Here is a 22,212-nt window from a genome sequence, read left to right on the forward strand (position 1 = left end):
AAGAATAAAAAATGTTTGAAAACCATTTCTTTACAGGATAGAGTCTATGGCTTCTTGGTCCTCCAAGGGACCCCTTTGCAGTGTAACCACAGGGCAATAACGACACTGTTTGCATTTCTCTTTTTGGTCTTGGTGACCACCCTGGCTAGACTGGCTGCACTCCCCAGTTGACAAACATTGGCCAGTCTAGCATCATAGCCAGTACTTGCCACTATATATTTTTGGTCTGACCTACATCCACAGCCTGTCCTGATCTATGAAGTTACTGTCAACACACTGGGAGGTATTATTTATCTTCCTCCTGTGGTTTTGGGTGACAAAGAATTATCCCTGGGAAAAATACCACTAGGAAGGTTGCCCCTTAGGAAACAACAAAGCTCTTTCTCAGTGTTTCCTTTCAAGCTTCTCCGTTTTAATTTATCTGGCTGACAGGACTTAAAGCTGCACATCCACACACACCAGAGACTTTATAATAACTAAAGAGCAGCCTACCAGCACTTCAAAAATTCTCCTGTTCCTTCTGCTCCATGTGGGTAATGGGGACTGAGATGAGATGGGAGCAGGAGAGACAGGAGAGCAGACTGAAGCAGGAACATCTAACATGGCACCAGCAGCTTTAGAAAAGAGAAGAACGTTAGCTACGTAATGAAGAAAACTGGACTGCAGTGTCGTGGTCACTCGCTTAACCTCTAAGGGTCATAGTCATCTCAACTGTAAAATTGAGCTTGTATACCATGAAAGTTTGTGATAAAGCTAAAATGAGAAAGAATAAAGAGTTGGAGTATGCAAACTGTGTTGCCAAAAACTCAAAATATCATCTTCCAAATAAAATAGAATTTTGTCTCTTGCTTATATAACAGTCCAGGGAGGGTGGTCCCTGTTGGCTCCAAAGATTCATTCAGGAAGCCAAGCTGATGGCTACTCTGTCGTTTTCCACATGGGCTGTCCCGCAAAACCTCTCTGGGCTGTGCCATTACAATTGGGGGAAAAGTATGAAGTCACATCCCTGAAATGGTTCATGGGCCTGGGGAGGTGGCACACATCTCTTCTGCTCAGGTTCTTTTAGCTGCCAGTTCATCACATGGCCATAGTTAACAGCAGGGAGGATGGATAGTGCAGGTCACTGTGGAAGACATTGATGACCAGCTCACAGCCTCTTTCACAGGAATTAACAGTCACCAGGTGCCCAGTGTGTACCAAACATGCCACCAGGTGCTTTAGATACACTATCTCACCTAGTCCTCAAACAACGTTATGGGTATGGTAGGTCATATTATCTTTTTTTATTATTATTATTGTGGTAACATTGGTTTATAACGTCATATAAATTTCAGGTGTACATCACTATATTTCAGTTTCTCTGTGGATTACATCATGTTCACCATCCAAAGACTAATTACAATCCATCACCACACACGTACTGAATCACCCCTTTTGCCTTCCTCCCTTTGCCCTTCCCTTCTGGTAACCACCACTCCAATCTCTGTCTCTTTGTGATTGTTTCTTGTTTTTATCTTCTATTTATGAGTGAGATCATACGGTATTTGACTTTCTCCCTCTGACTTATTTTGCTTAGCATAATACCCTCAAGGTCCATCCATGTTGTCACAAATGGCCAGATTTCATCTTTTTTTGTGGCTGAGTAATATTCTGTTGCGTATGTGTACCACATCTTCTTTATCCATTTATCCCTTCGCAGGCACCTAGGTTGCTTCCAAGTCTTGCCTATTATGACTAATGCTGCAGTGCACATAAGGATGCATGTATCTTTATGCATTCGTGTTTTCATGTTCTTTGGGTGAATACTCAGCAGTGGAATAGCTGGATCGTATGGCAATTCTATTCTTAATTTTTTGAGGAATCTCCGTACTGTTTTGCATAGTGGCTGCACCCATTTGCACTCCCACCAGCAGTGTATGAGAGTTCCCTTTTCTCCACATCCTCTCCAACACTTTTTGTTTCCTGTCTTGTTAATTATAGCCATTCTGATAGGCAGTGAGGGGATATCTCATTGTAGTTTTGATTTATGTTTCCCTGATAGTTAGTGATGTTGAATATCTTTTCACATGCCTGTTTGCCATCTGTATATCTTCTTTGGAAAAATGTCTGTTCAGATCTTTTGCTCATTTTTAATTGGGTTTTTAGTTTTTTGTTGTTGAGATGTATGTGTTTGTTATATATTTTGGATATTAACCCCTTATCAGATATATGGTTTGCAAAATCTTCTCCCAGTTGTTAGGTTGTCTTTTCCTTTTGTTGGTGGTTTCCTTTGCTGTGCAGAAGCTTTTAGTTTGATGTAACCCCATTTGTTTATTTTTTCTTTTGTTTCCCTTGCCTGGTCAGACACGGTACTTGAAAATATGCTGCTAGGACTGATGTCAAAGAATGTACTGCCTATATTTTCTTCTAGAAGTTTAATGGTTCCAGGTCTTACATTCAAGTCTTTAATCCATTTTGAGTTAATTTTTGTGTATGGTGTAAGATAATGGTCTACTTTCATTCTTTTGCATGCGGCTGTCCAATTTTCCCAACACCATTTATTGAAGAGACTTTCCTTTCTCCATTGTATGTTCTTGGCTTCCTTGTAGAAAATTAGCTGTCCATAGGTGTGTGGGTTTGTTTCTGGGCTCTCGATTCTGTTCCATTGATCTGTGTGTCTGTTTTTGTGCCAGTACCACATATGCTGTTTGGGTTACTATAGCTTTGCAGTATATTTTGAAATCAGGGAGTATGATACATCCAGCTTTGTTCTTTTTTTCTCAAGATTCCTTTGGCTATTCAGGGTCTTTGTTGTTCTATATATATTTTAGTATTCTTTGGTCTATTTCTGTGAAAAATGTCATTGGAACTTTGATAAGGATTGCATAGAATCTGTAGATTGCTTTAGGAAGTATGGACATTTTAACTATGTTCATTCTTTCAATCCAAGAGCATGGAATATCTTTCCATTTCTTTGTGTCTTCAATTTCTTTCAACAGTGTTTTATAGTTTTCAGTGTAGAGATCTTTCACCTCTTTGGTTAAGTTTATTCTTAGCTATTTTATTCTTTTTGTTGCAGTTGTAAATGGGATTATATTCTTAATTTCTCTTTCTGCTACTTTGTTGTTAGTGTATAGAAACACAACTGATTTTTGTATGTTGATTTTGTATCCTACAACTTTACCATATTCATTTATTATTTCTGGAAGCTTTTTGATGGATTCTTTAGGGTTTTCTATATATGAAATCATGTTGTCTGCAAATAGTGACAGTTTCACTTCCTCCTTTCCAATTTGGATCCTTTTTATTTCTTTTTCTTTCCTGCTTGCTCTGGCTAGCACTTCTGATGCTCTGTTAAATAAGAGCAGTGAAAGTGGGCATCCTTGTCTGTTTCCTGTTCTTAGAGGGATAGCTTTCAGTTTTTCTACATTTATAATTATATTAGCTGTGGATTTGTCATATATGGCCTTTATTATGTTGCAGTACTTTCCTTCTATACCCATTTTATTCAGAGTTTTTATTGTAAATGGGTGCTGTATCTTGTCCAATGCTTCCTCTGCATCTATTGAGATGATCATGTGATTTTTATTCTTCATTTTGTTAATGTGATGTGTCACATCAATAGATTTGTGGATGTTGAACCATCCCTGCATCCCTGCTGTAGAGTCCCCACACACTCCACCAGGTCAGGCCTGCCCCACAGAGGCAGAGCCACTGGCCTGGCTGCAGAGGTTCCAGGCTCCTGGCCTATGCAGGCCCAGGGTTTGCTGTTGGGTGGGGCTGGTCACTCGGGTGGGCTGCTTGTCCTGGCTGAGCTGGGTTTAATTGGTGCTCTAGTGGGTAGGGCAGATTCCTGGGCTAAGAGGCCAAGGGAAAAGTTCTAATGGCATCTGCCATCGTCTGTGTGAGCACACCTGTACTAGGTCACAATAATGGCTGCCACCAATGTCTCAGTCCCTGGAGAGGTCTCATCTCTCACTGAGATGCACCCAGAGCCTATCAGGTGAATCTCTTTTACAGCAAAGGATTGTGTACCTTTGTTTCTGTTTTTTTTTTTAAGTTGCTTTCTGAAATGAGTGAATTTGTGCATGGGCCCTTTAAGAGCAGGCTTTTTTTTTTCCTTATGTTAGATAGCTTTTCTGGGGGTATTCCCCGTTGTTGTTAGTAGCCAGCAAAGCCAGACATTATGACACTTGTCTTGATTGTGCTGAGTCCAAAAGCTACTTATAGCTGTAATGCTCTCCCACTCAGATGCCCCACTCCTCCAGGGAAGGCTTTGTATCTTAGGATTGCTCCCAGCTGGCTGTGAAGCAATGTGGCTCATGATGGTGATGTTTTTTCTCTCCAGAAAGGAATTTCTGCCTCTTCCACCTCAGTAACCACTGTCCCTTGTTGCGGGGATTCTGTTTATCCAGTTTTCAGTTCTCTCTCAGGGGTACTTGTTCCAACAGTATTTGTAAATTTGTTGTGTCTGTGGGAGGAGGTTAGTTCGGAGTCTGCTTACGCTGCCATCCTGACACTGTCCTTAGGTCATATCATCTTAATTTTTACGGAAAAGGAAACTGAGGTGTAGAGGATTGAAGTACCAGCTAAGCAAACCATGATGCTCCTCCTTAACATGGCAATCACTAATTGAAGGCTCACTATGTTTTAGATGCTTTTAATTCATCAAAAAACAATGTCTTTAATTGGCTTATTGTGATAGGCAGAATGGACCCCCCAAAAAATGTCCAAACCCCAATCCCTGGAATGTGTAAATATATTATGTTACATGGCAAAAGGGACTTTGCAGATGCAATTAAGGTTCAGGACCTTAAAGTTGGGAGATTATCCTGGATTATTGTGGTGGGCTGAGTATAATTAGATGAGCCCTTAAAAGCAGAGAATTTTCTTTGGCTGGAGCCAGAGAGATGCAGCAGAATTGGAAGTCAGAGAGATTCCAAATGTAAAAAGAATTTCTTCTCACATAAGAAGATGTGCCATTACTGGTTCTGAAACTTAGGGGTCTCTGTGCAAGGACCAGAGAGAGGTCTCTGGTTTCTGGGAGCTAAGGGGCAGCCCCTGGCTGACAGCCAGCATGGAAATGGGACCTTATCCTACAACCGTGAGGAACTGAATTCTGCTGACAACCTGAATGAGCTTGAAAGCAGATATTTCCCCTGAGCCTCAAGAAAGGAACACAGCCCTACTCACCTTGAGTTCAGTCTTGAGAGACCCTCTGCAGAGAAGTCTAGTTGAGCCATGTTGTACCTGGACTCTGACCCAAAGAAACTGGGAAATAATAAATGGGTATTGTTATTAAGCCACGTGCTGTGTGGTTATTTGTTACAGCAGCAGTAGAAAACTAATGTGCTTCTCTTCTCTAAATCCTTTGAAGGTGAATGTTCGTATGTGAATTTTATGAATTGGTGGAAGTGAAATTCCAAGCAGAACTGGGATTTGAATATAGATCTCTTTGGCTTCAAAGGACTTTAGCCCTAAGATATTTTGTTTCCTTCCCTGAAATGTTGAAATGTCTTGTAAAATGTAAATCGTGCTATTTAAGTAAAAGATATGTTTGTTAGTATTAGGAGTAATATTTATTCCATAAATATAAATAGGTTTTAAGAGTAAATGACCAAAATGATATTGAAATATAGCAGATACAAAAGTAGTTTTGTTTGGATTTTATTTTCAAGCCTAAAAGAAAAACAAGAGAGAGCTATTATGTTGTTAATTAGGACCTCTTAAAAAATTAAACAAGCCCATTTTTGTTTGTATAAATAATTAAGAGATCTATTTTAGTTCTATGACTTTGAGACAATATCAAATTAAAGCCAAGTACAAGTGGACAGTTTAATCCATGTTTTGTTTTCTAAGAGACTGAATTGCTCTTTTGGTCTGACAGGTGAATGAATTTTCTCTGGCCAAGAATTCTCTGATCACACACACACATATGAGGGCAAGAAAGAAAGACGTGACAATTTGAGATTTCATGAGGATAAACCTACATTGAAGAATAGAATTTATATGTAAAAAGTTCCAATGTCAATCTTTGTGATGATAAATCTTTGGAGAGAATCCATATGAAAGAGCTATTTACTGTGTGTGTAGAATTTTCTAAGCAGCTGCTCTTCAAGGGATTAGAAATTGGGGCTGATGTTCCTAATATCCATTGAGGGTAGTATTTTCAATTTGTTAGATAATTATTTGTTCTTTTTCTAAACTCTAGACCTAGTTCAGACTGTTGCAGATCATGAAATGGTTTATATTTCGATTATTTAGGTGGAAGCTGACCCGTGTATCAGTGGTGATTGCCTTGCTCTCCTTTCTCTTCATGTCTTCAATGTCCATGCCTGAAATTCAGTATTCCGGGGGAATTTTTTCTGTGAAAGATAAACATAAATTCAGATAAATCCACAGTATCCTTACTTTTTCACAGTTTACCACTGCAATGTTAAAAAAAAGATTACAGTTATAATAAGGAAAAAAATAAAAGAAACAGGTGTGGAATGCTGATTTCAGAGACACAAGCTGTTCTATTTCCTTATATCTTCATCTGTATGTCCTCACGGGATCTAACCTTTTCTTTTTCTCTCATCCCAACAGGAATACTATGACAAAGGAGATTACATTATTAGAGAGGGCGAGGAAGGAAGTACCTTTTTCATTTTAGCAAAAGGAAAGGTAAATATTAGTTAAAGCTTACTTCACGTAAATCAAAAGTTTTTTCAAGTCAGTTTGCCATCAACACAGCGGTGCTCTGCATCGCATCCTAAGAGGTCTTCTTCGGTGACTGGTGAAGGAGATTTTTCCCAGAAGAGTCCTATGGGGTTTGGTCTGAATGCTGGGTTTGGCGGCACAGAACACTTGTGATGGGTTCCAGCTGAGACAGTAACTTCTTGGTGACCTTAGGCAGGTCACTTGACTTTCTTTGGACCTTGTCTCATTGTGTATAAAGTGACTGGATGATTTCTAAGGTTTTTTCTAGCTGTGAGGGTGTGATTCTCAGTCAGCCCAAGGGTCCTAGATGAGGGCTGGAACATTTTTCTGTCGAACAGATATGACGAGCAGCAGGTAGAGGAGAATGACCTTGGCATTTGAGGATAGCAGTGTCCAGACATCAAGCTGTAGAACGATATGGCTCAGAACTTTGTTTCATACAATAGCTCAAGTTGATTTAGATGCTGATGAAGGTTTTATACTAATATATGCAATAGATCTTTACCTAGATGTTGGGTGGGTAACGTGTTGCCAGTCGCTCCTATGTTGACTCTTAACAATGCTCCTCAGAGAAGAAAAGCATTTGTGAAATTCTGCAGGAAAGAGTAGACTTGAGCACGTGTGTCTATAAACTGTCGGACTTTCACAAATGTCCTTTCTTCCACGGAAGAGTTTATCATCAGAGAGTCAGGCACTGCCCTCGGTAAACTGGTTTATGGTTGAACTTTGAACTGGGCCCCCAGTAAAGGAAAAAAATTAACAAAATAGTTTCAAACCTCAGAAACTCTTCAACACTCAGAAACGCTTTTTATCATTTCTCCCCAGCCTGGACCCCATGCTTTGAAAGAATTCTGCCTAATAAACAAATTGCATGTATTTATTTTTTTAAATTTTAGTTCATTGAAATTTAGATAAATGGTAATCAGAATTTCTAATCAGCATGAAGCAACCCTTGTTACTATGTTGAATTGGAATAATTCTAGCCACAAACAATGGTGAAGTTTTTGTTTGGCTCTGCCATGTGGGTTCGTAAACCTTCCTGGGCCGTGGATCACGTTGAGACACACATGAAAGCTGTGGACCCTTCTCCGTATCCACATTTTTTGTTCAGTTTTAGAGGATCCCCAGGATTCAGTGAGTCCGTGGTGGATACCAGATTCAGAACTCCTCATACTCAGTCTTATTCTTCATTTGTCATTTCTGTTTGGCTTTTTGAAATAAAGTTCCCACAGGACCATTATTACGTGCTTTGAGAATCCCTAGGAAGGAGTCACTGGATTCACATAAAATTTTTAGCTTTGGGAGGTGGGGTTTAAATGGAGAATCTTCCTCTTAGAGAGGGTGGAGTCATTTGACTGTGTTAAATCACAGGATTTCTCAGTCCATCCAGAGCAGACTGTGGTTAGATTGTCCTAACTTTGGCAAAATTTAAGCAAAGACTTGTCTTTTTTTCCTTATTCAGTCAAGTTTATAGAGATCTGGAGGATCTGCTTGAATGGATATATGTTCAGATTCTCCTTTTCTTTTCTCTCTCTGCTTTTAATTGTTTGACATCGTTTAGGTAAAAGTCACCCAGAGTACAGAGGGCCACGATCAACCACAACTGATAAAAACACTGCAGAAAGGAGAATACTTTGGAGAAAAAGCTCTTATCAGGTGAATCTGTGAATTTATATACCATACTTAAATAATTCTTTGACTCTTTTGTGTATGCAACTACTGATTTAGAGTTGTTAAATTAAGCTACCAAACTAATGGCAGTCCAGGAATTAAACAAAAATTTTAACCTGACTTCTAAAAAACTTCAGTATTATGCAGCAAAGAAGTATGCTAATTTTGCACAGGAAATAAATCGGAAAGTCTTCAGTTTGCTAGTGAAAATAAAATTGGAGTTCTATTAGAATTTTTAGTTTAAAAAAGTCTCTTTTAGTTTAAAAAAGAGAAAGAGATTACAGAAGTGAAAATTATAATCTTCCCTTAAGAATGAGTTTTTATATTTCCAAGGTTTGAAATATTGCCCTCTCTTCCTCCTTTTAAAAAAATTGTCAAATAAATGACTTTACATAGTTTGTGTGTTTTTAAATCATCATGCCAAAGGTAATATTTTCTTAAGAATTTTTATCAGCTCAGAAACAACTCAAAATAGTGTATTTGAAATTTCTACCTGAACCTTAGGTCTTTTGAGATATGAGTCTACTTACTGTTGATCTAACTTATAGAAGAAATATTTATAAAAATTAATCAAATGGCTCAGGAGATACTTTGTTCTTCCTGGAACTCAGAAAACAACCTTAAGTCTGAAGACATACATTTTCTTAAATATTAATAACTTTATAAAAGATCAAGTTAAAGTTTGAGTAACATACTTTTTGGAGTTATATATATTTTTAAATGCATACTTGAAATTAGTTAAGAAATCTATAAAAATGTATGTTATTACTAAATGATTTTGTTTCAGATTTATGCTTATAAAAAGGAGTGGTATTTCTGTTCATTTATCTTCCTCCTACCTTTTGTCTGGGAAGCCTAGTTCTGCTGATTTGTATGTCAGGATTACATAAGTACAGAGCAAAGAAAAGGTCTTCATAAATTCATATCTGAAGACAAATTTCATTATTTAAAAATCATGGAGTTCTTTTTTTAAAAAAGAAAATCCAAGTATTTAAACTTTGTAAGTTACAGCTATTACTAAACAATTCAAAAATGAAATTTAAAGACAAGTTGAATTTTACTTTCCATTTTCTAGGTGGTAATGAATTTATTTCAATAATGGGGAAATTGTTCTTTGTTTGTTTGTGGCAAAATAGAATACACTCATGCAATGTAATCATGTAATATCATTATTCAAGACTTCAATGTATTTGTTCTTAGCATTCACAGATTATTTTTCTCATGCCTCCAAGCAAAACAACTAAAGTTCGAAAGTGCAGAGAACTTTATAAATGTGCTATAGAGTCAAAATAACTCTTGAAAGGAAATATGCTGTCTGGTTTTGCCGGGTCTGAAATAATTTATGCTGTATGTTGCAGCTAGCCAGTTACAGTGTTTTCCCATGAGAAACATGGGAATTTATACTTAATATAGACACCCAAATCCCCTAAGCATTTGAAAGCATAAAGCTAAAATCAGTGTGAAGGAGAGCTGGATACAAATATTTCTACAGTTTTGTGCATTTTTATGCTGTCGCTTTTTAGGGCCACTGACTGTGACTCAATGTTCCTTATATTCTATATATTTCCATGACTTGACATTAAATAGTCCCAGGTGTTCTTTCAGAATTTTATGTGCAAAAATAAGTCCACGGCACTTACAGTTCTTGTGAAAGAAACATATGTGTATTTGTAAACATCTAATACTTATAAAGTGTTTGCAGAAAATATTCCTAGTCAAAATGATGACACTGACAAGTGAAAAGGATGCTATACTTCTCTACATCCAAGATCATATCTATAGCTATATATCTATAGATATCTACAAACATGCAAGTTCAGTACAAATTACCCAGCTCCCAATTCAAAAGCCCATGAAGCTGAACTGCTTTCACTCATGCCTTCTAGCAAGGACCCTATAAGCTTGGGAGGGACTGCGGGTTTGTCAGAAGGTCTCTGGATGCCAGCTATGTGGATGGGGGACTTCTTTGGAATGGTAGAGGTGGGCTGACCGGGTTTTCCCCGTCCCATCACGAAGGAAGATAAAAGAACTCTACTTTGTGTGATGCCATTTTTTATGAAGTTGCTTAGAGCAGTCTCAATATGCTTGCTGCTCCAGCTGACCTTAAATGAATCTCAGAGCACTGGGTACCATATGGGTGTAACTTTTTTCAGTGTCTTTAGTTCATAACCAACAGAGGGAGGAAACTAACATCAATAACAGTCTAAAGAAATACTTTACCTGATGCTTGACCCATTGGTATTCATTAGGTAATTAAATTTACCATCATTGGATCATAAGCCATAATTCATTGTATTTAAGTTATTGATTGTAAGATGCATCATTATATTATGTATTCCTGAGAAAGAAAGACAATGCTCTTAATGACACAATGACTCATTATCGATTGTAAGACATGCTCTGATTTCAGAGATTCTAATAGAAAATGTACATCTTAGATTCTATGGAATGAAGGTATTTTAGTATTATTTAATTCATTGAGTGATATGGCACCCAAAACACTTTCTTTGGGTTTTATTCTTGATTGGTTTATTATATATTAATTACTTGAATATTTTTCAAGTAAGTGTCTTTGATCAGTTAATTTCCGTTTTGCCTGCTTATTAATTAGCAATTCCTGTGTGAGCCCAATGAGAGCTATTTTGTTTTGGCTGACAAGTGCAGAGTGAGATTCCATACACAGCTGAAGTCACTGATTCCTCCATGTTCCCAGTGCAATTTTCTTCTTCTCCTCTAAATTCCTTGTGTACATAACCTTTATTGGGACACATTTCAAGTCCTTTTTTTGGAAAGAGGTGGAATATAAATTATGATGTTAAAAAAAGCATAGTCTTTGGAAGGTTTAACTGTTTTCTAACTGTAGGAAATTGACTTTCCTGTTTTTGTCTGCAGTGAAGATGTCAGATCAGCTAACATCATAGCTGAAGAAAATGATGTCGCCTGCCTGGTTATAGATCGAGAGTGAGTATACTGATGTTGCCAGAGAAGGCAGGATAGTGCCACCTTTGAAGAGTTGGCCTTCTGTTACTCCAGGAGCCCATCTGTCTTCTCATTCATCATCACTTGGAAATGCGGGCCAATCCTCAGCTGCGAGTACATTCTATTAAAATTCATGGGAAGGAACTGGGCCTTCTGATCTGAATCTGTCTGTGGCAGTGGCAGATGCTGGCAGGCTAAATATTTTGTGTGCAAAGTTCGTACATAAATATCAGCAATAGACTGATTTAAATTCTGCCTCTTCCAGAGAAATAAGCTTATTAGTAATATACTCTTATGGATTTTTTCCCAACACAATATAGTGAACAATTTCATGATTTATTTCTAAAATACTACAAGCAGCCAAAAATTTTTTAAACAAAACCTATCTCTCTCAGACAAAATATGAGATGCTCATTAACTATATATATTTCCAGAGAAGTTTTAATTGAATATTTCTAGTAATTTGCAAATGTTGTATGTCAATATTAATCTTTAAATGTCTTGGGTTATTTTTTAGAATAAGTCTCATTTTGTGTCCTTAACTCACTTCAAATTATATTTGAATCTGGCCACTTGGATCTCTCATTAATCAGTTGAATATTTATTGATAATCTAGATGTAATAATCGAAATTTCAAATATACCAAAGCTAGGCCATTGTCTAAGAAAAGTCATAGTGTAGTCAAAGAAATAGGGCATACTCATGAAATATTAACAAAAAATAATAAAGTGACAAGAGGTATCACAAGGGAGAATGTCATTGATTGCTAATTGAATACAATATTTATTGAATGAAGAACTTTAGAGATTTAGAGCTGGAAAGAACTTTATAAGATTTAAAAAATCTTTTTATTATGGAAAATTTGAGCCATATTAAAAAATAGGATGGTATTATGAACCCTGTAATGCAAGTTCAACAATTATCAATTAATGCCTTATCTATACCACTTCACCACCCCTCCTTGCCTTCCCCACGTTATTGTCAAGGAACTTCCAAATGTAAAATTATTTCATCTATAAATTTTAGTAGCATCTCTAAAAGCTAAGTATTATTTATAATGCAAGCCCACAATAACATTAACATGCCCAAAAAGTTAACAATACTTCTTTTTTCATTTATTTTTTATTGAGATATCATTAACACATGCATAACCTTATATTTCAGGTGTACAACATAATTTGATATTTGTATATATTGTGAAATGATCACCACAATAGGTGTAGTTAACATCCATCATCACACATAGAACAGTAATTCTCTCTTTTTTTTAAGAAGCCAGATTTTATTTGTATGTAAAGATCAATGCTCATGAGACTTAAAGTTTCAAAGGCACAAGGATTTCAGGGTTTAGTATCCAGTATAGCCAGGTGCTGGTTATTGGTCCCTCATCACTGAAGGCTCTGTACTGCCTTGGGTCCTTCTGCCCCTCCTTCCTGCTTCCAGTCTTCGCCGTGTAACGTTGTCTGTGAGTTCTGGCTCACTACACACAGGGCTAGTGCTCCAGTTAGGACAACAGCAAAAATGCCTTGGTGCCCATCGTTATTCCACCAGAAAAAGCCACGTGGTCAGAGGGGTACGCAATGACAGCTGTTCCCAAAGTTACAGTCAGTAATGACCATGTATTCAGAGTGAGACATGCATCCGGGTTCTTCCTGCCTTCTGCTTAGTAGCCTGGTCCACTGGTTAGAAACTTGCACTGACGCTGCAACACCATGACTTTTTTGCTGGTCCAACAGGCAGCTTTTTAGTAAAAAGAAAATTAGAAATAATTAGTCCCAAACAGCCAGATACTCTTCAAGATGAAACATCCTTACATAAAAAGAGAGAACAGGAATTCTTAATATCACTTTGAGTTATTTTCATCTCTCCCTTACAGATAGGAAAAGTTAGTCACAGATCGGCTAATGAATTGCCCCAACAGTGCCATCTGTGCTGGAGCACTGCTACAGCCCAGGTCTCCCCATTCCTTTCCGCATTGTTTCTACTGTGCCATTTGGCTCCCATAGCATGGGTTCAGGAAGGGAAGCAATCACAATTGCAAGGCTTTATTTTATTTTTAAGTGAGAAAACGAGGCTTAAAAATTAATAGGAGTTTTCTAGGCAAAGAGGAAATCAAGAAGTCACTCCAGGTGGAGTAAAACTTAAAAACAAAGGTACAGTGCTAGAAAGTGCAAAGTGTGTTCAGATACAGGTAATCTTTGGATGCCAGCTCTTAAATGGAAAATATGTTTGTACAATATTGTCCTGATAATGCATTGTTTGAGTTCCTTAAAAATACATGCATGCAGTGAATAGCATTAGCTGTGGGGTTAAATCTTATAAATTGCCCCAAAATGCTAGGGTTAAAAATATGATAGAAAGGAAGAACTCCTTCTCTATTTCTTCTTGTAATCACATAACCAAATATTTGCCCAATATCTCATGTATTCCTAATCCATGAAAAGGATGCAGTGATTTTATAGACTTTATAAATTATTTGGAAGTTTATAATTTTAAAATGTTTAGTTTACGTGTATATAGTTGAGATTCAATAATATACAAAATCTTGGGTTAGGCACAACGAGACATAAAAAGTTACGTGGGTTTATTTTATGGATGTGAGAAGCTGAATATCAGGTATGACAAGGTTGACCTACAGCCTGGATTTCCTCAGACAGTTCTGGCTATGCCAGTGTATTTATTATTAACACCCCCTTTCACTCTGAAAAGTATTATGTTTGGATGATAAATTAGATGATCATCATAGCTGTGTCTTATAGACTAGATTAAGATCCCGTTATAATTCTCCCATAGCACCCTCTCTCTCCTTATCATATCATTATTCATACTTTGTTTAATTGCTTTATTTAATATCTGTCTTTCCACTCTTCTGTAAGCTTCATGATTACAGAAACATTTACTTGCTCACTGCCATTGCACTGCCAGCATCTGACACAGTCCTTGGCGTATGGGAAGTGCTCCAGATTTTGGCTGAGTGAAGGGCACCATCCTGGCAATGAAATATTGTGACTGAAAGCCTATGGCTCTTTATTTCTTCTTTCCTAATTCATCCTTTTAAAAAAATGCATAGGATGAATACATTTCAAGAAGAAGAGTTAAAGTTTGAGCTATATTTCCTATTTTTAAAATGTAATAAAAATGTGTGAAATAATTGTGAAAAATGGCAATAGCTCTAAACAAATGGGAAATATTATTTGGGACATCTCTATCATTGTTGGTTGCTGGGACAATCTCACAGGAGTTGATTAGTTACCCCTCAGGCGATAACATCAGAATGAATACAGTCTGTTTGAATGTTACAGCTAGAATGTTGTTGTTGTTTAAACTTGACTTTAGTTTGTGGAGAATGTCTAGGGACTTGTGACAGTAGTGTCACCTATATTTAAAAAATAAGATTTGTTTACAACAATACTTCAGTTAGTTTAATAGCAGGCAAAATAATGGCCAGGTATGGAATAAGTAAAAACAAAGCAAAGTACAAGAAGTCTTTCCTTTTTACTTGAAAATTTCGATCACTGGAAACTTGAAATTCCATGGCAGTACTGTTTTGTTTCTCACTATTCTGCAGTCAACAAAGGACAGTCCACAGAGAAGGGTGGAAAAGAGTGGAGAGTAGATCTGGAGGGGAAAATGGAAAATACACAGCACAGTATCTAAGATATGCTTAATAACATAAGTATAGACTGGTGGTCAGTTAAACGTGGGTAGGGGTCTTCAGGGCTAGGCAGGCAGTAAGTAGCAACAGTACTAAGGATGTGGCTCTGGTTTATTAGTTTCAGGTATTTGGAGGTAAATTTTCATTCCTTTCATTTTGCTGTGTCCAGATGCTTAAGATTTACTGGATGATTAAAATATGGTTTCTAGAAGGATACTATTTTGTAATAGGGAAGAGAACTACCCTAAAAATCACACATCAAGGTAGATTGTCCAGTGTTGGGGTGGGGAAGCATTGGAAGACTAATCAAGAAAGTATGTTTTATTGGTAAGGAAGATTATTTTTTCCTTGAGCAGTGCTGTATGTAAGAATTCCCAGAGACAGTGGGCTGGGGGTGGGGAGATCAGATGGGGTCCACAACACACCTGAGCCTTAAAGGGTGAGGGAGATCAAGGGAAGATGTTGGCTGAGCCTCCGACAGAGCACTACGAAGTTAAGGTAAAAATTGGGGTTTAACTATGAAGGAATGTGAAATGAGGAGTATTATCTAGGGACAAAGAAGAGGTAAATTTTATTCTGAATTTTTGAAATAAAGAGCTTAATTTGATTAAGAAAAGTTAGAAAAATCTGTAACCTATGAACCTGGTGATTCAGTAAACAGATTATGTAGACTATTTCCTTTCTCCTGTCTTCTTAAAAAAAAAGAAGGAGCAATTGTTGGTAAATGTGAATTGCAAGGCAGGAAACTGCACAATTCTCTTCTCACTGATAGCCTCTTTGCTTTCATAAACTCAAAGGATCAATTATATATAACTTCTAATAACTATTCTACATATTATGGCAACTTCAATGTGACATAAATTATTGAGAAACAATTTACAAAGCTGCTAATAACCATACAAATAGTGTTTTATAAGCTTAAGAAGAATGTCAAGTTGCAATGGTAACTGTCAGCACAGGGCTTTTTATTTTATTTTATTTTACTCCTTTAGAACATTCAACCAAACAGTCGGGACTTTTGAAGAACTCCAAAAATACCTTGAAGGGTATGTGGCAAACCTGAACCGCGATGATGAAAAAAGACATGCGAAGTAAGTGGAGGAATATTTTCCTAAGTGGGATATGATGAAGGGGACATGGTGTTGTGACTTACCATGCGGTAACTCTTAGTGTGCCATCAGTAGAAAATTTTTGCGGGGGGCGGTGTTCTTTTAAATTGTTCTACAAAAAGGATACCACTTACCACTAGCATGGATGTTATTTTAGTCTACAAGTAGTCAGCTCGTTACTTTGGTCGATGAGCAGTAAGGTTAGGGAGAAATTTCCTGATAGGGGGCCTTGGGAAAGGAATTCTTTACATTGCCTGGTGACTTAGCTGAAAAGGACATTAATTCGGAAATGAAGCTGCTCTTGCCCATGGAAATCAAACAGGATTGCCACGCACTAGGGTAGCCCATTCATTCTGATTCCAGGTAAAGAGCTAGGGGTAGAGTTAGAATGATTTCCAAATATAAGGGAGCTCTTGGCCAGGGCTCTGTGTGTGTGTGTGTGTGTGTGTGTGTGTGTGTGTGTGTGTGTGTGTGTCTAGGAAGGAGTTGGATAGTGCTCTAAATGTAGTAATACTAAGGAAAAAATTTTTGTTTAATAGAAAAATCTACTTTTTAAAATTAAAATTATTTGAAAATCCTTTGCTAAAACATTTTGTAGAGTGAATAATTAAGAACATATTCACCAGATGGTACTGTCGAAGCTGAAGACTCAAAAGTTTTAGAAAACTGACATTTGAGTTAAGTTAGAGCATTCAGTCAGGACTTCATTTTTTTTTTTTTTTGCAAGGCATGTATTTGCAATTTTTGTGCCAAAGACCTTTTGTAGTCAGAACAATTTATGAATATATAATCCAGAGCAGCAAACCTTAATTAAGAGAAAAAAATGAGTATTTCCAAATAACAGTAGACAGAAAGTAAGAAATGTATATGTCCTGTTGCACAAAACCAGTTATTCTGGTTCAGCCATGGAAAGCTTCAAGATGTGACAAAATATCAAAACACTGCAAAGATCAGTGTAGCATTCTACTGTATGTGCAGCAAAGGAAATGACTTTCTGGTTTCATTTCCTCTCACTGACTCTTTCTTTTTCTTCTTCCTTATTTTTTGGTGAGGAAGATTGGCCCTGAGCTAATATCTATTGCCAATTTTTCTCTTTTTGCTTGAGGAAGATTGTCCCTGAGCTAACATCTGTGCTAATCTTCCTCTAATTTTTGTATGTGGGGTGCCACCACAGCATGGCTTGATGAGTGGCATGTAGGTCCATGCCCAGGATCTGAACCTGTGAACCGTGGGCTGCCAAAGTTCAATGTGCGAACTTAACCACTATGCCACCAGGCCAGCCCCCTCCCCCTTTTTATGTTAACTGCTTTATTGAGATATATTTTAAATACGAGACAATTCCATTTTTACCTCTCAGGGATTCAGTTGACATTTGTCTATTTCTTACTGTGCATGTTTCAGGTTTTTGTTTGTATATTCTCTTGCTTTTCTCCCTAGATATAACTGAATCTGATCCTATAAAAGCTGAGATAGCTTTTGGGGAAATTATGAGCGGTAATTACTGGCAGAAATAGGACTGCAGTGAGAGTGGAATTTATGTGTGGTGTAGCCCCTGCTTGACTAAGGGGTGTATGTAAATTTCACTTCTCTTGTGCAGGAGATCCATGTCTAACTGGAAGCTGTCCAAAGCACTCTCTCTGGAGATGATTCAGCTCAAGGAGAAGGTGGCCAGATTTTCCTCATCGTCCCCATTCCAGAACCTTGAGATTATTGCAACACTGGGCGTTGGTGGGTTCGGAAGAGTTGAGCTTGTAAGGGGTTTACGTTTCAAGCATCTGAGAGAAGCCTTTTGACTTTTTTTGTTTTATATTCCAGTGTATCCTGGAGGAATGTATGAATTGTTATTGCTGTCTTAAATGTTGGTTTGAACTGAAATTGAGAAAGTACACTTTTCACTCTGTATATTGTATAGTAGCAGGTCTGTGCTAGTAACTTGTAATAACATAGCTGCTATTTTAAGCTTTTTACATCATATCCTCTTGTGAATTTCTTTCTTGATAGTAATTATTGGAGAATGTACCAAGTAAGCATTCCCAAAAGCTGTAAAACATAAAAAAAAAAATGTATTTCCTAACAGCAAAATGTGTGTATACATACACTCATGATGCTAACTATATACTGAAGAAAAGAAGAATGTGTCCAGTGGAAGTGTCATAGAAACAAAATCTTTAACATTATAGTTCTGTTTCTTAAACAATGCCACTGCCATATCTGTATTAGGCCTTCATTATCCTATTTTTGGGTTGCTCAGAATTTTCTATCGAAAAAAAAAAGAAGATGAATGCAAGGGATGTCTGAAGAGCAGCCTCCTGTAGTGTTGATCAGGACAGCTGGGAACTTATGGCCTGATTTCGGCTGCATCTTCCACATCACCACCTCTCTGAGCTTTATCACCAGCTTCAGAGGAGCAGCAGAGTGGTGCTGTCAGATCAAGTCCTCTGAGGAAACTGTAGAATGGAGATCTGTGACCTTACCAGGTACAGATGACTCTGAACCCTTGGCAGTTACCACGCCCGTCTTTGCCTAGCGGATTTTTAATGATTCATTGTACCTTAGCCTCTGGGAACTAAGCTGACACCTCCGTCTGCTGGATGGCCCTGGGCACGAGCAGATCTCAAATGCTTCCAGGACACTCTGGCTAGTACCCTTCACAGTCAGTACTTCATCTCGGATGGGTGAGGGGGGAGGAAACAGTTTCTTAATAGGCCAAAGAGTATTTGTAATGTTTCTTCTGCCATGTGGAGAGAGAAGGGCAGTATCCGTCTGCAGTGGTATTTTTCATCAAGGATCTTGGCAAAAGGATTGAATTAACAATGCTGAGTTCTATTTCTTATATAGTTAGATAATAATGATTGAAACAATAATTCCACCATTGATTTAAAAGTCACAGGCAGCACTAGTGGCAAATGTGAGCAAAATATGGGGTGCAGCCATTTCTGCACAATTTCATTACTTGTCGAATATAGTCTATTTATGGAGTTTTAAGCCCATCTGAATAGTTACCTATTAAAATTTTTTGTTTCCTTTTAAGGGAAAATTTTATTTGTCCATCTAGAGCAGAGTGTCCAATAGAACTTTCTGCTCTGATGGAAATGTTCTGTATCCACGTTGTCCAATTGGGCAGCCACTAGCTGAATATGGCTGGTGAGAATTTGAAATGTGGCTGGTGCAACTGAGAAACTGAACTTTTAATTTTAATTAACTTAAAATTAAATAACCTCATGTGACTGGTGGCTGTCACATTGGATAGTGCGGATATGGATCTTGATTTAATGTTTTGAAAATCAAAGAAGTGAATATAAAGACAGAATAATTTTTGGCAATTCTGGTCAGTTTTTCATGTCACACACTTGAAACTGAATCGATTTCTAAACATTGAATCTTCTAACTAGAGTTTTTTTCTTCTTTCAATACCAGTGTTTTAGAACCGTGTTGCAGATATGTAAGCTCTTTGGGAAATTACAACAAAAGAGAAGTGTGTATACTGAAAAAACTCAGTTCCCAGAGGGATAAGTGGTTAAAAGCTTACTTGCTATTTAAATGTGAAAGAATTTTAACTCTCATTAGTTAACATATTTTTTGTAGATGTTGTAACTCTTTCCTAGTAAGTTAATTTTGAAGGATCTTTCTCTTCTTACGTAGGTTAAGGTAAAAAATGAGAATGTCGCTTTTGCTATGAAGTGTATAAGGAAGAAGCACATAGTTGACACTAAGCAGCAGGAGCACGTCTACTCAGAAAAGAGGATCCTGGAAGAGCTGTGTTCTCCCTTCATTGTGAAGTAAGTGCACATTGGCACCCAGAATTTAGGGTTTTAGGCTCTTCTGAGTATTTCCTTGCAAGAGGACAGAAGAGAAAGAGGAGGCCCCACTCTGAATTCTCCATCCCAGTCATAGCAACAATACATAAAATATGAGAAATTTGAGATCTAGAGGCAAGAGTCCAGATTTTTTTATTCTTGAGTAAATCTCAAGAAAGTGTGTGTGTGTGTGTGTGAGAGAGAGAGAGAGAGAGAAAGAGAGAATATAAAATTATTGTGGAATAATTTGAACTGATTATTTAATCCAGACCTAATGCAGAATTTGGGAAGCAAGAATTCATTCAAAACCCCTCAGGGGGTATGCTGCTGTTGAATTTCTGCAAGAAGTGGCATTTGGGCACATGTAGGCTGCTGAGGAGCAACGGACTATGGTCCTAGCAGTGCCTCGATGCCGAAAGAGCCACCTCCTAATAGTTACTGTTCTTTCTGTAGCTATCACCAGAGTTTGGAAGAGAAATATGTTATTGTAGGCCATGGCTCTCTTTACTTGTGAATTCATGGGTTAGTGGTGTAGGCCAGTTAAGACATAGATTTTCACGTATTTTCATATATGTCTCAATTCCCCAGAGTGTAGCATTAGTGATTTCTGGGTGATGTAAAGTGCCCCTATAATAAATAGCATTTATACTTTTTGATCAAATGCCTTAAGAGAATTTTCCGGCCTATCCGTATTCCCAGACCCATTTTTTTTAAGACTAAAAAAGAAGTCTGGGGGCCGGCCCGGTGGCGCAGTGGTTAAGTGTGCATGTTCTGCTTCGGCAGCCTGGGGTTCGCTGGTTTGGATCCCAGTTGTGGACATGGCACTGCTTGGCAAAAGCCATGCTGTGGTAGGCGTCCCACATATAAAGTAGAGGAAGATGGGCATGGACATTAGCTCAGGGCCAGTCTTCCTCAGCAAAAAGAGGAGGATTGGCAGCAGGTGTTAGCTCAGGGCTGATCTTCCTCAAAAAGAAAAAAAAACGGAAGTCTGAACCCTGGCAATGCTGGCAATAGAGTCACCCAATTTTCTTTATATTAATCATGTTCCCAGAATGCACCCCCCTTTTTTTTGTCAATCATCCGTTAAAAAACTGTCATGAGCAACTTGAGGGCATGGATTAGATTTTATTCATTTTCTCCTTTCCAACTTTTTGCAAAATGCCTGGTGTATAGTAGGGCAATAATAATGTTAAGAATAAATACTAATGATGACATTTATTGAGAAATTAACATGTTCCAGGCACTCTTCTAACCAAAATATATTTATATATATCTTATATATGTAATAGAATATATAATATTTATTTATTTTATCTATATTACCTTAATATATATCAATAATATACATCAATATATAATCAATATATAATCAAATGAGTATGTATTCATATTCATATATAGTCATATAAATATTCATTTGATTTTCATAATAGAACAATCAGGTAAATGTTATTATCCTTATTGAACAAGAACAGTAAGAAAATTGAGGTTGCATATCTAATAAATGGCCAATCAGCAATTCAGGCCTTGGCAGCTTGATTCCAGAGCACACACTGAACCACTTTACTAGATTACTTTTGCCGTCTGCACATGATATGGCTGCTCTACTGTTGGCTGTAGCCTGGGCGTGGTATTAGGGAGAAAAGGGAGGTCTCTTGATTAAGACCCAGAACCTGCTTTCAGTCAGTGTTGAAATATGGTATCTGCCTGCGTCCCACGTCAGGATTGAGGCTGTCATTCCCCCAGCTTCTGAGGGTGTTGCCAGCTGAGGACTTTAGCTCAGTCCCTCTCTGGCTGTTGCTCTAAAGTGAAGAGAACCACCTTGCCCGCGATCATACTCTCTCTCCAGGTCTCTCCTGCATCCGATGATGGCAGAGCTCCTTGAAGCTGAGGGTTTTGTTGAAACTAGAGTATAGCCCAGTTGTCCCTCTGCCCAGCACTGCTTCCCTCCTCCCCATGGGTGTTATTCCCAAGTGCCCTCTTCACTAAACTTACTGCTCAAATCTCTGTCTCAGATTCACTTTCCTGAGACCAACTAGAGGACATAAGACATGCACATGAATAACTGTTATGCAAGGCAGATCCTAAAGGAGATATCTGCAGAAGTCTCTGGGTATTTGGAGGAAGGAGAGGCCACATTTGGTAGGTAGGATAATGAGCTGCCTTATTAGGAAGGTGGCCCCTGATCTTGGCCTTGAGGAATGAATAACACTTTTACAGCAAAATTGAGAGTAAGAAGTTCAGTCTGTGGGTAGAGGGAGGGCAGTCTATGTAAAGGGGTCAACATGAGCAAAAGCAAGGCTCGAGGAAAGATCAGAGT

At 37.8% G+C, this 22,212-nt stretch overlaps 1 protein-coding gene across 1 annotated transcript in view; it reads left to right on the forward strand.

Annotated features, from left to right (window-relative positions):
* The window catches only part of PRKG2 (protein kinase cGMP-dependent 2), an 87,901-nt gene that overhangs the window by 33,753 nt on the left and 31,936 nt on the right, over positions 1-22,212 (forward strand). The window contains exons 6-11 of the mRNA XM_046657150.1: positions 6,568-6,645; positions 8,243-8,337; positions 11,245-11,313; positions 15,979-16,077; positions 17,693-17,846; positions 19,738-19,874. Coding sequence (XP_046513106.1) covers positions 6,568-6,645; positions 8,243-8,337; positions 11,245-11,313; positions 15,979-16,077; positions 17,693-17,846; positions 19,738-19,874 — 632 coding nt within the window. The remainder of the gene's footprint in view (positions 1-6,567; positions 6,646-8,242; positions 8,338-11,244; positions 11,314-15,978; positions 16,078-17,692; positions 17,847-19,737; positions 19,875-22,212) is intronic.

The sequence above is a fragment of the Equus quagga genome, chromosome 3 (genome assembly GCF_021613505.1).
Source record: "Equus quagga isolate Etosha38 chromosome 3, UCLA_HA_Equagga_1.0, whole genome shotgun sequence".
Lineage (NCBI taxonomy): Eukaryota > Metazoa > Chordata > Mammalia > Perissodactyla > Equidae > Equus > Equus quagga.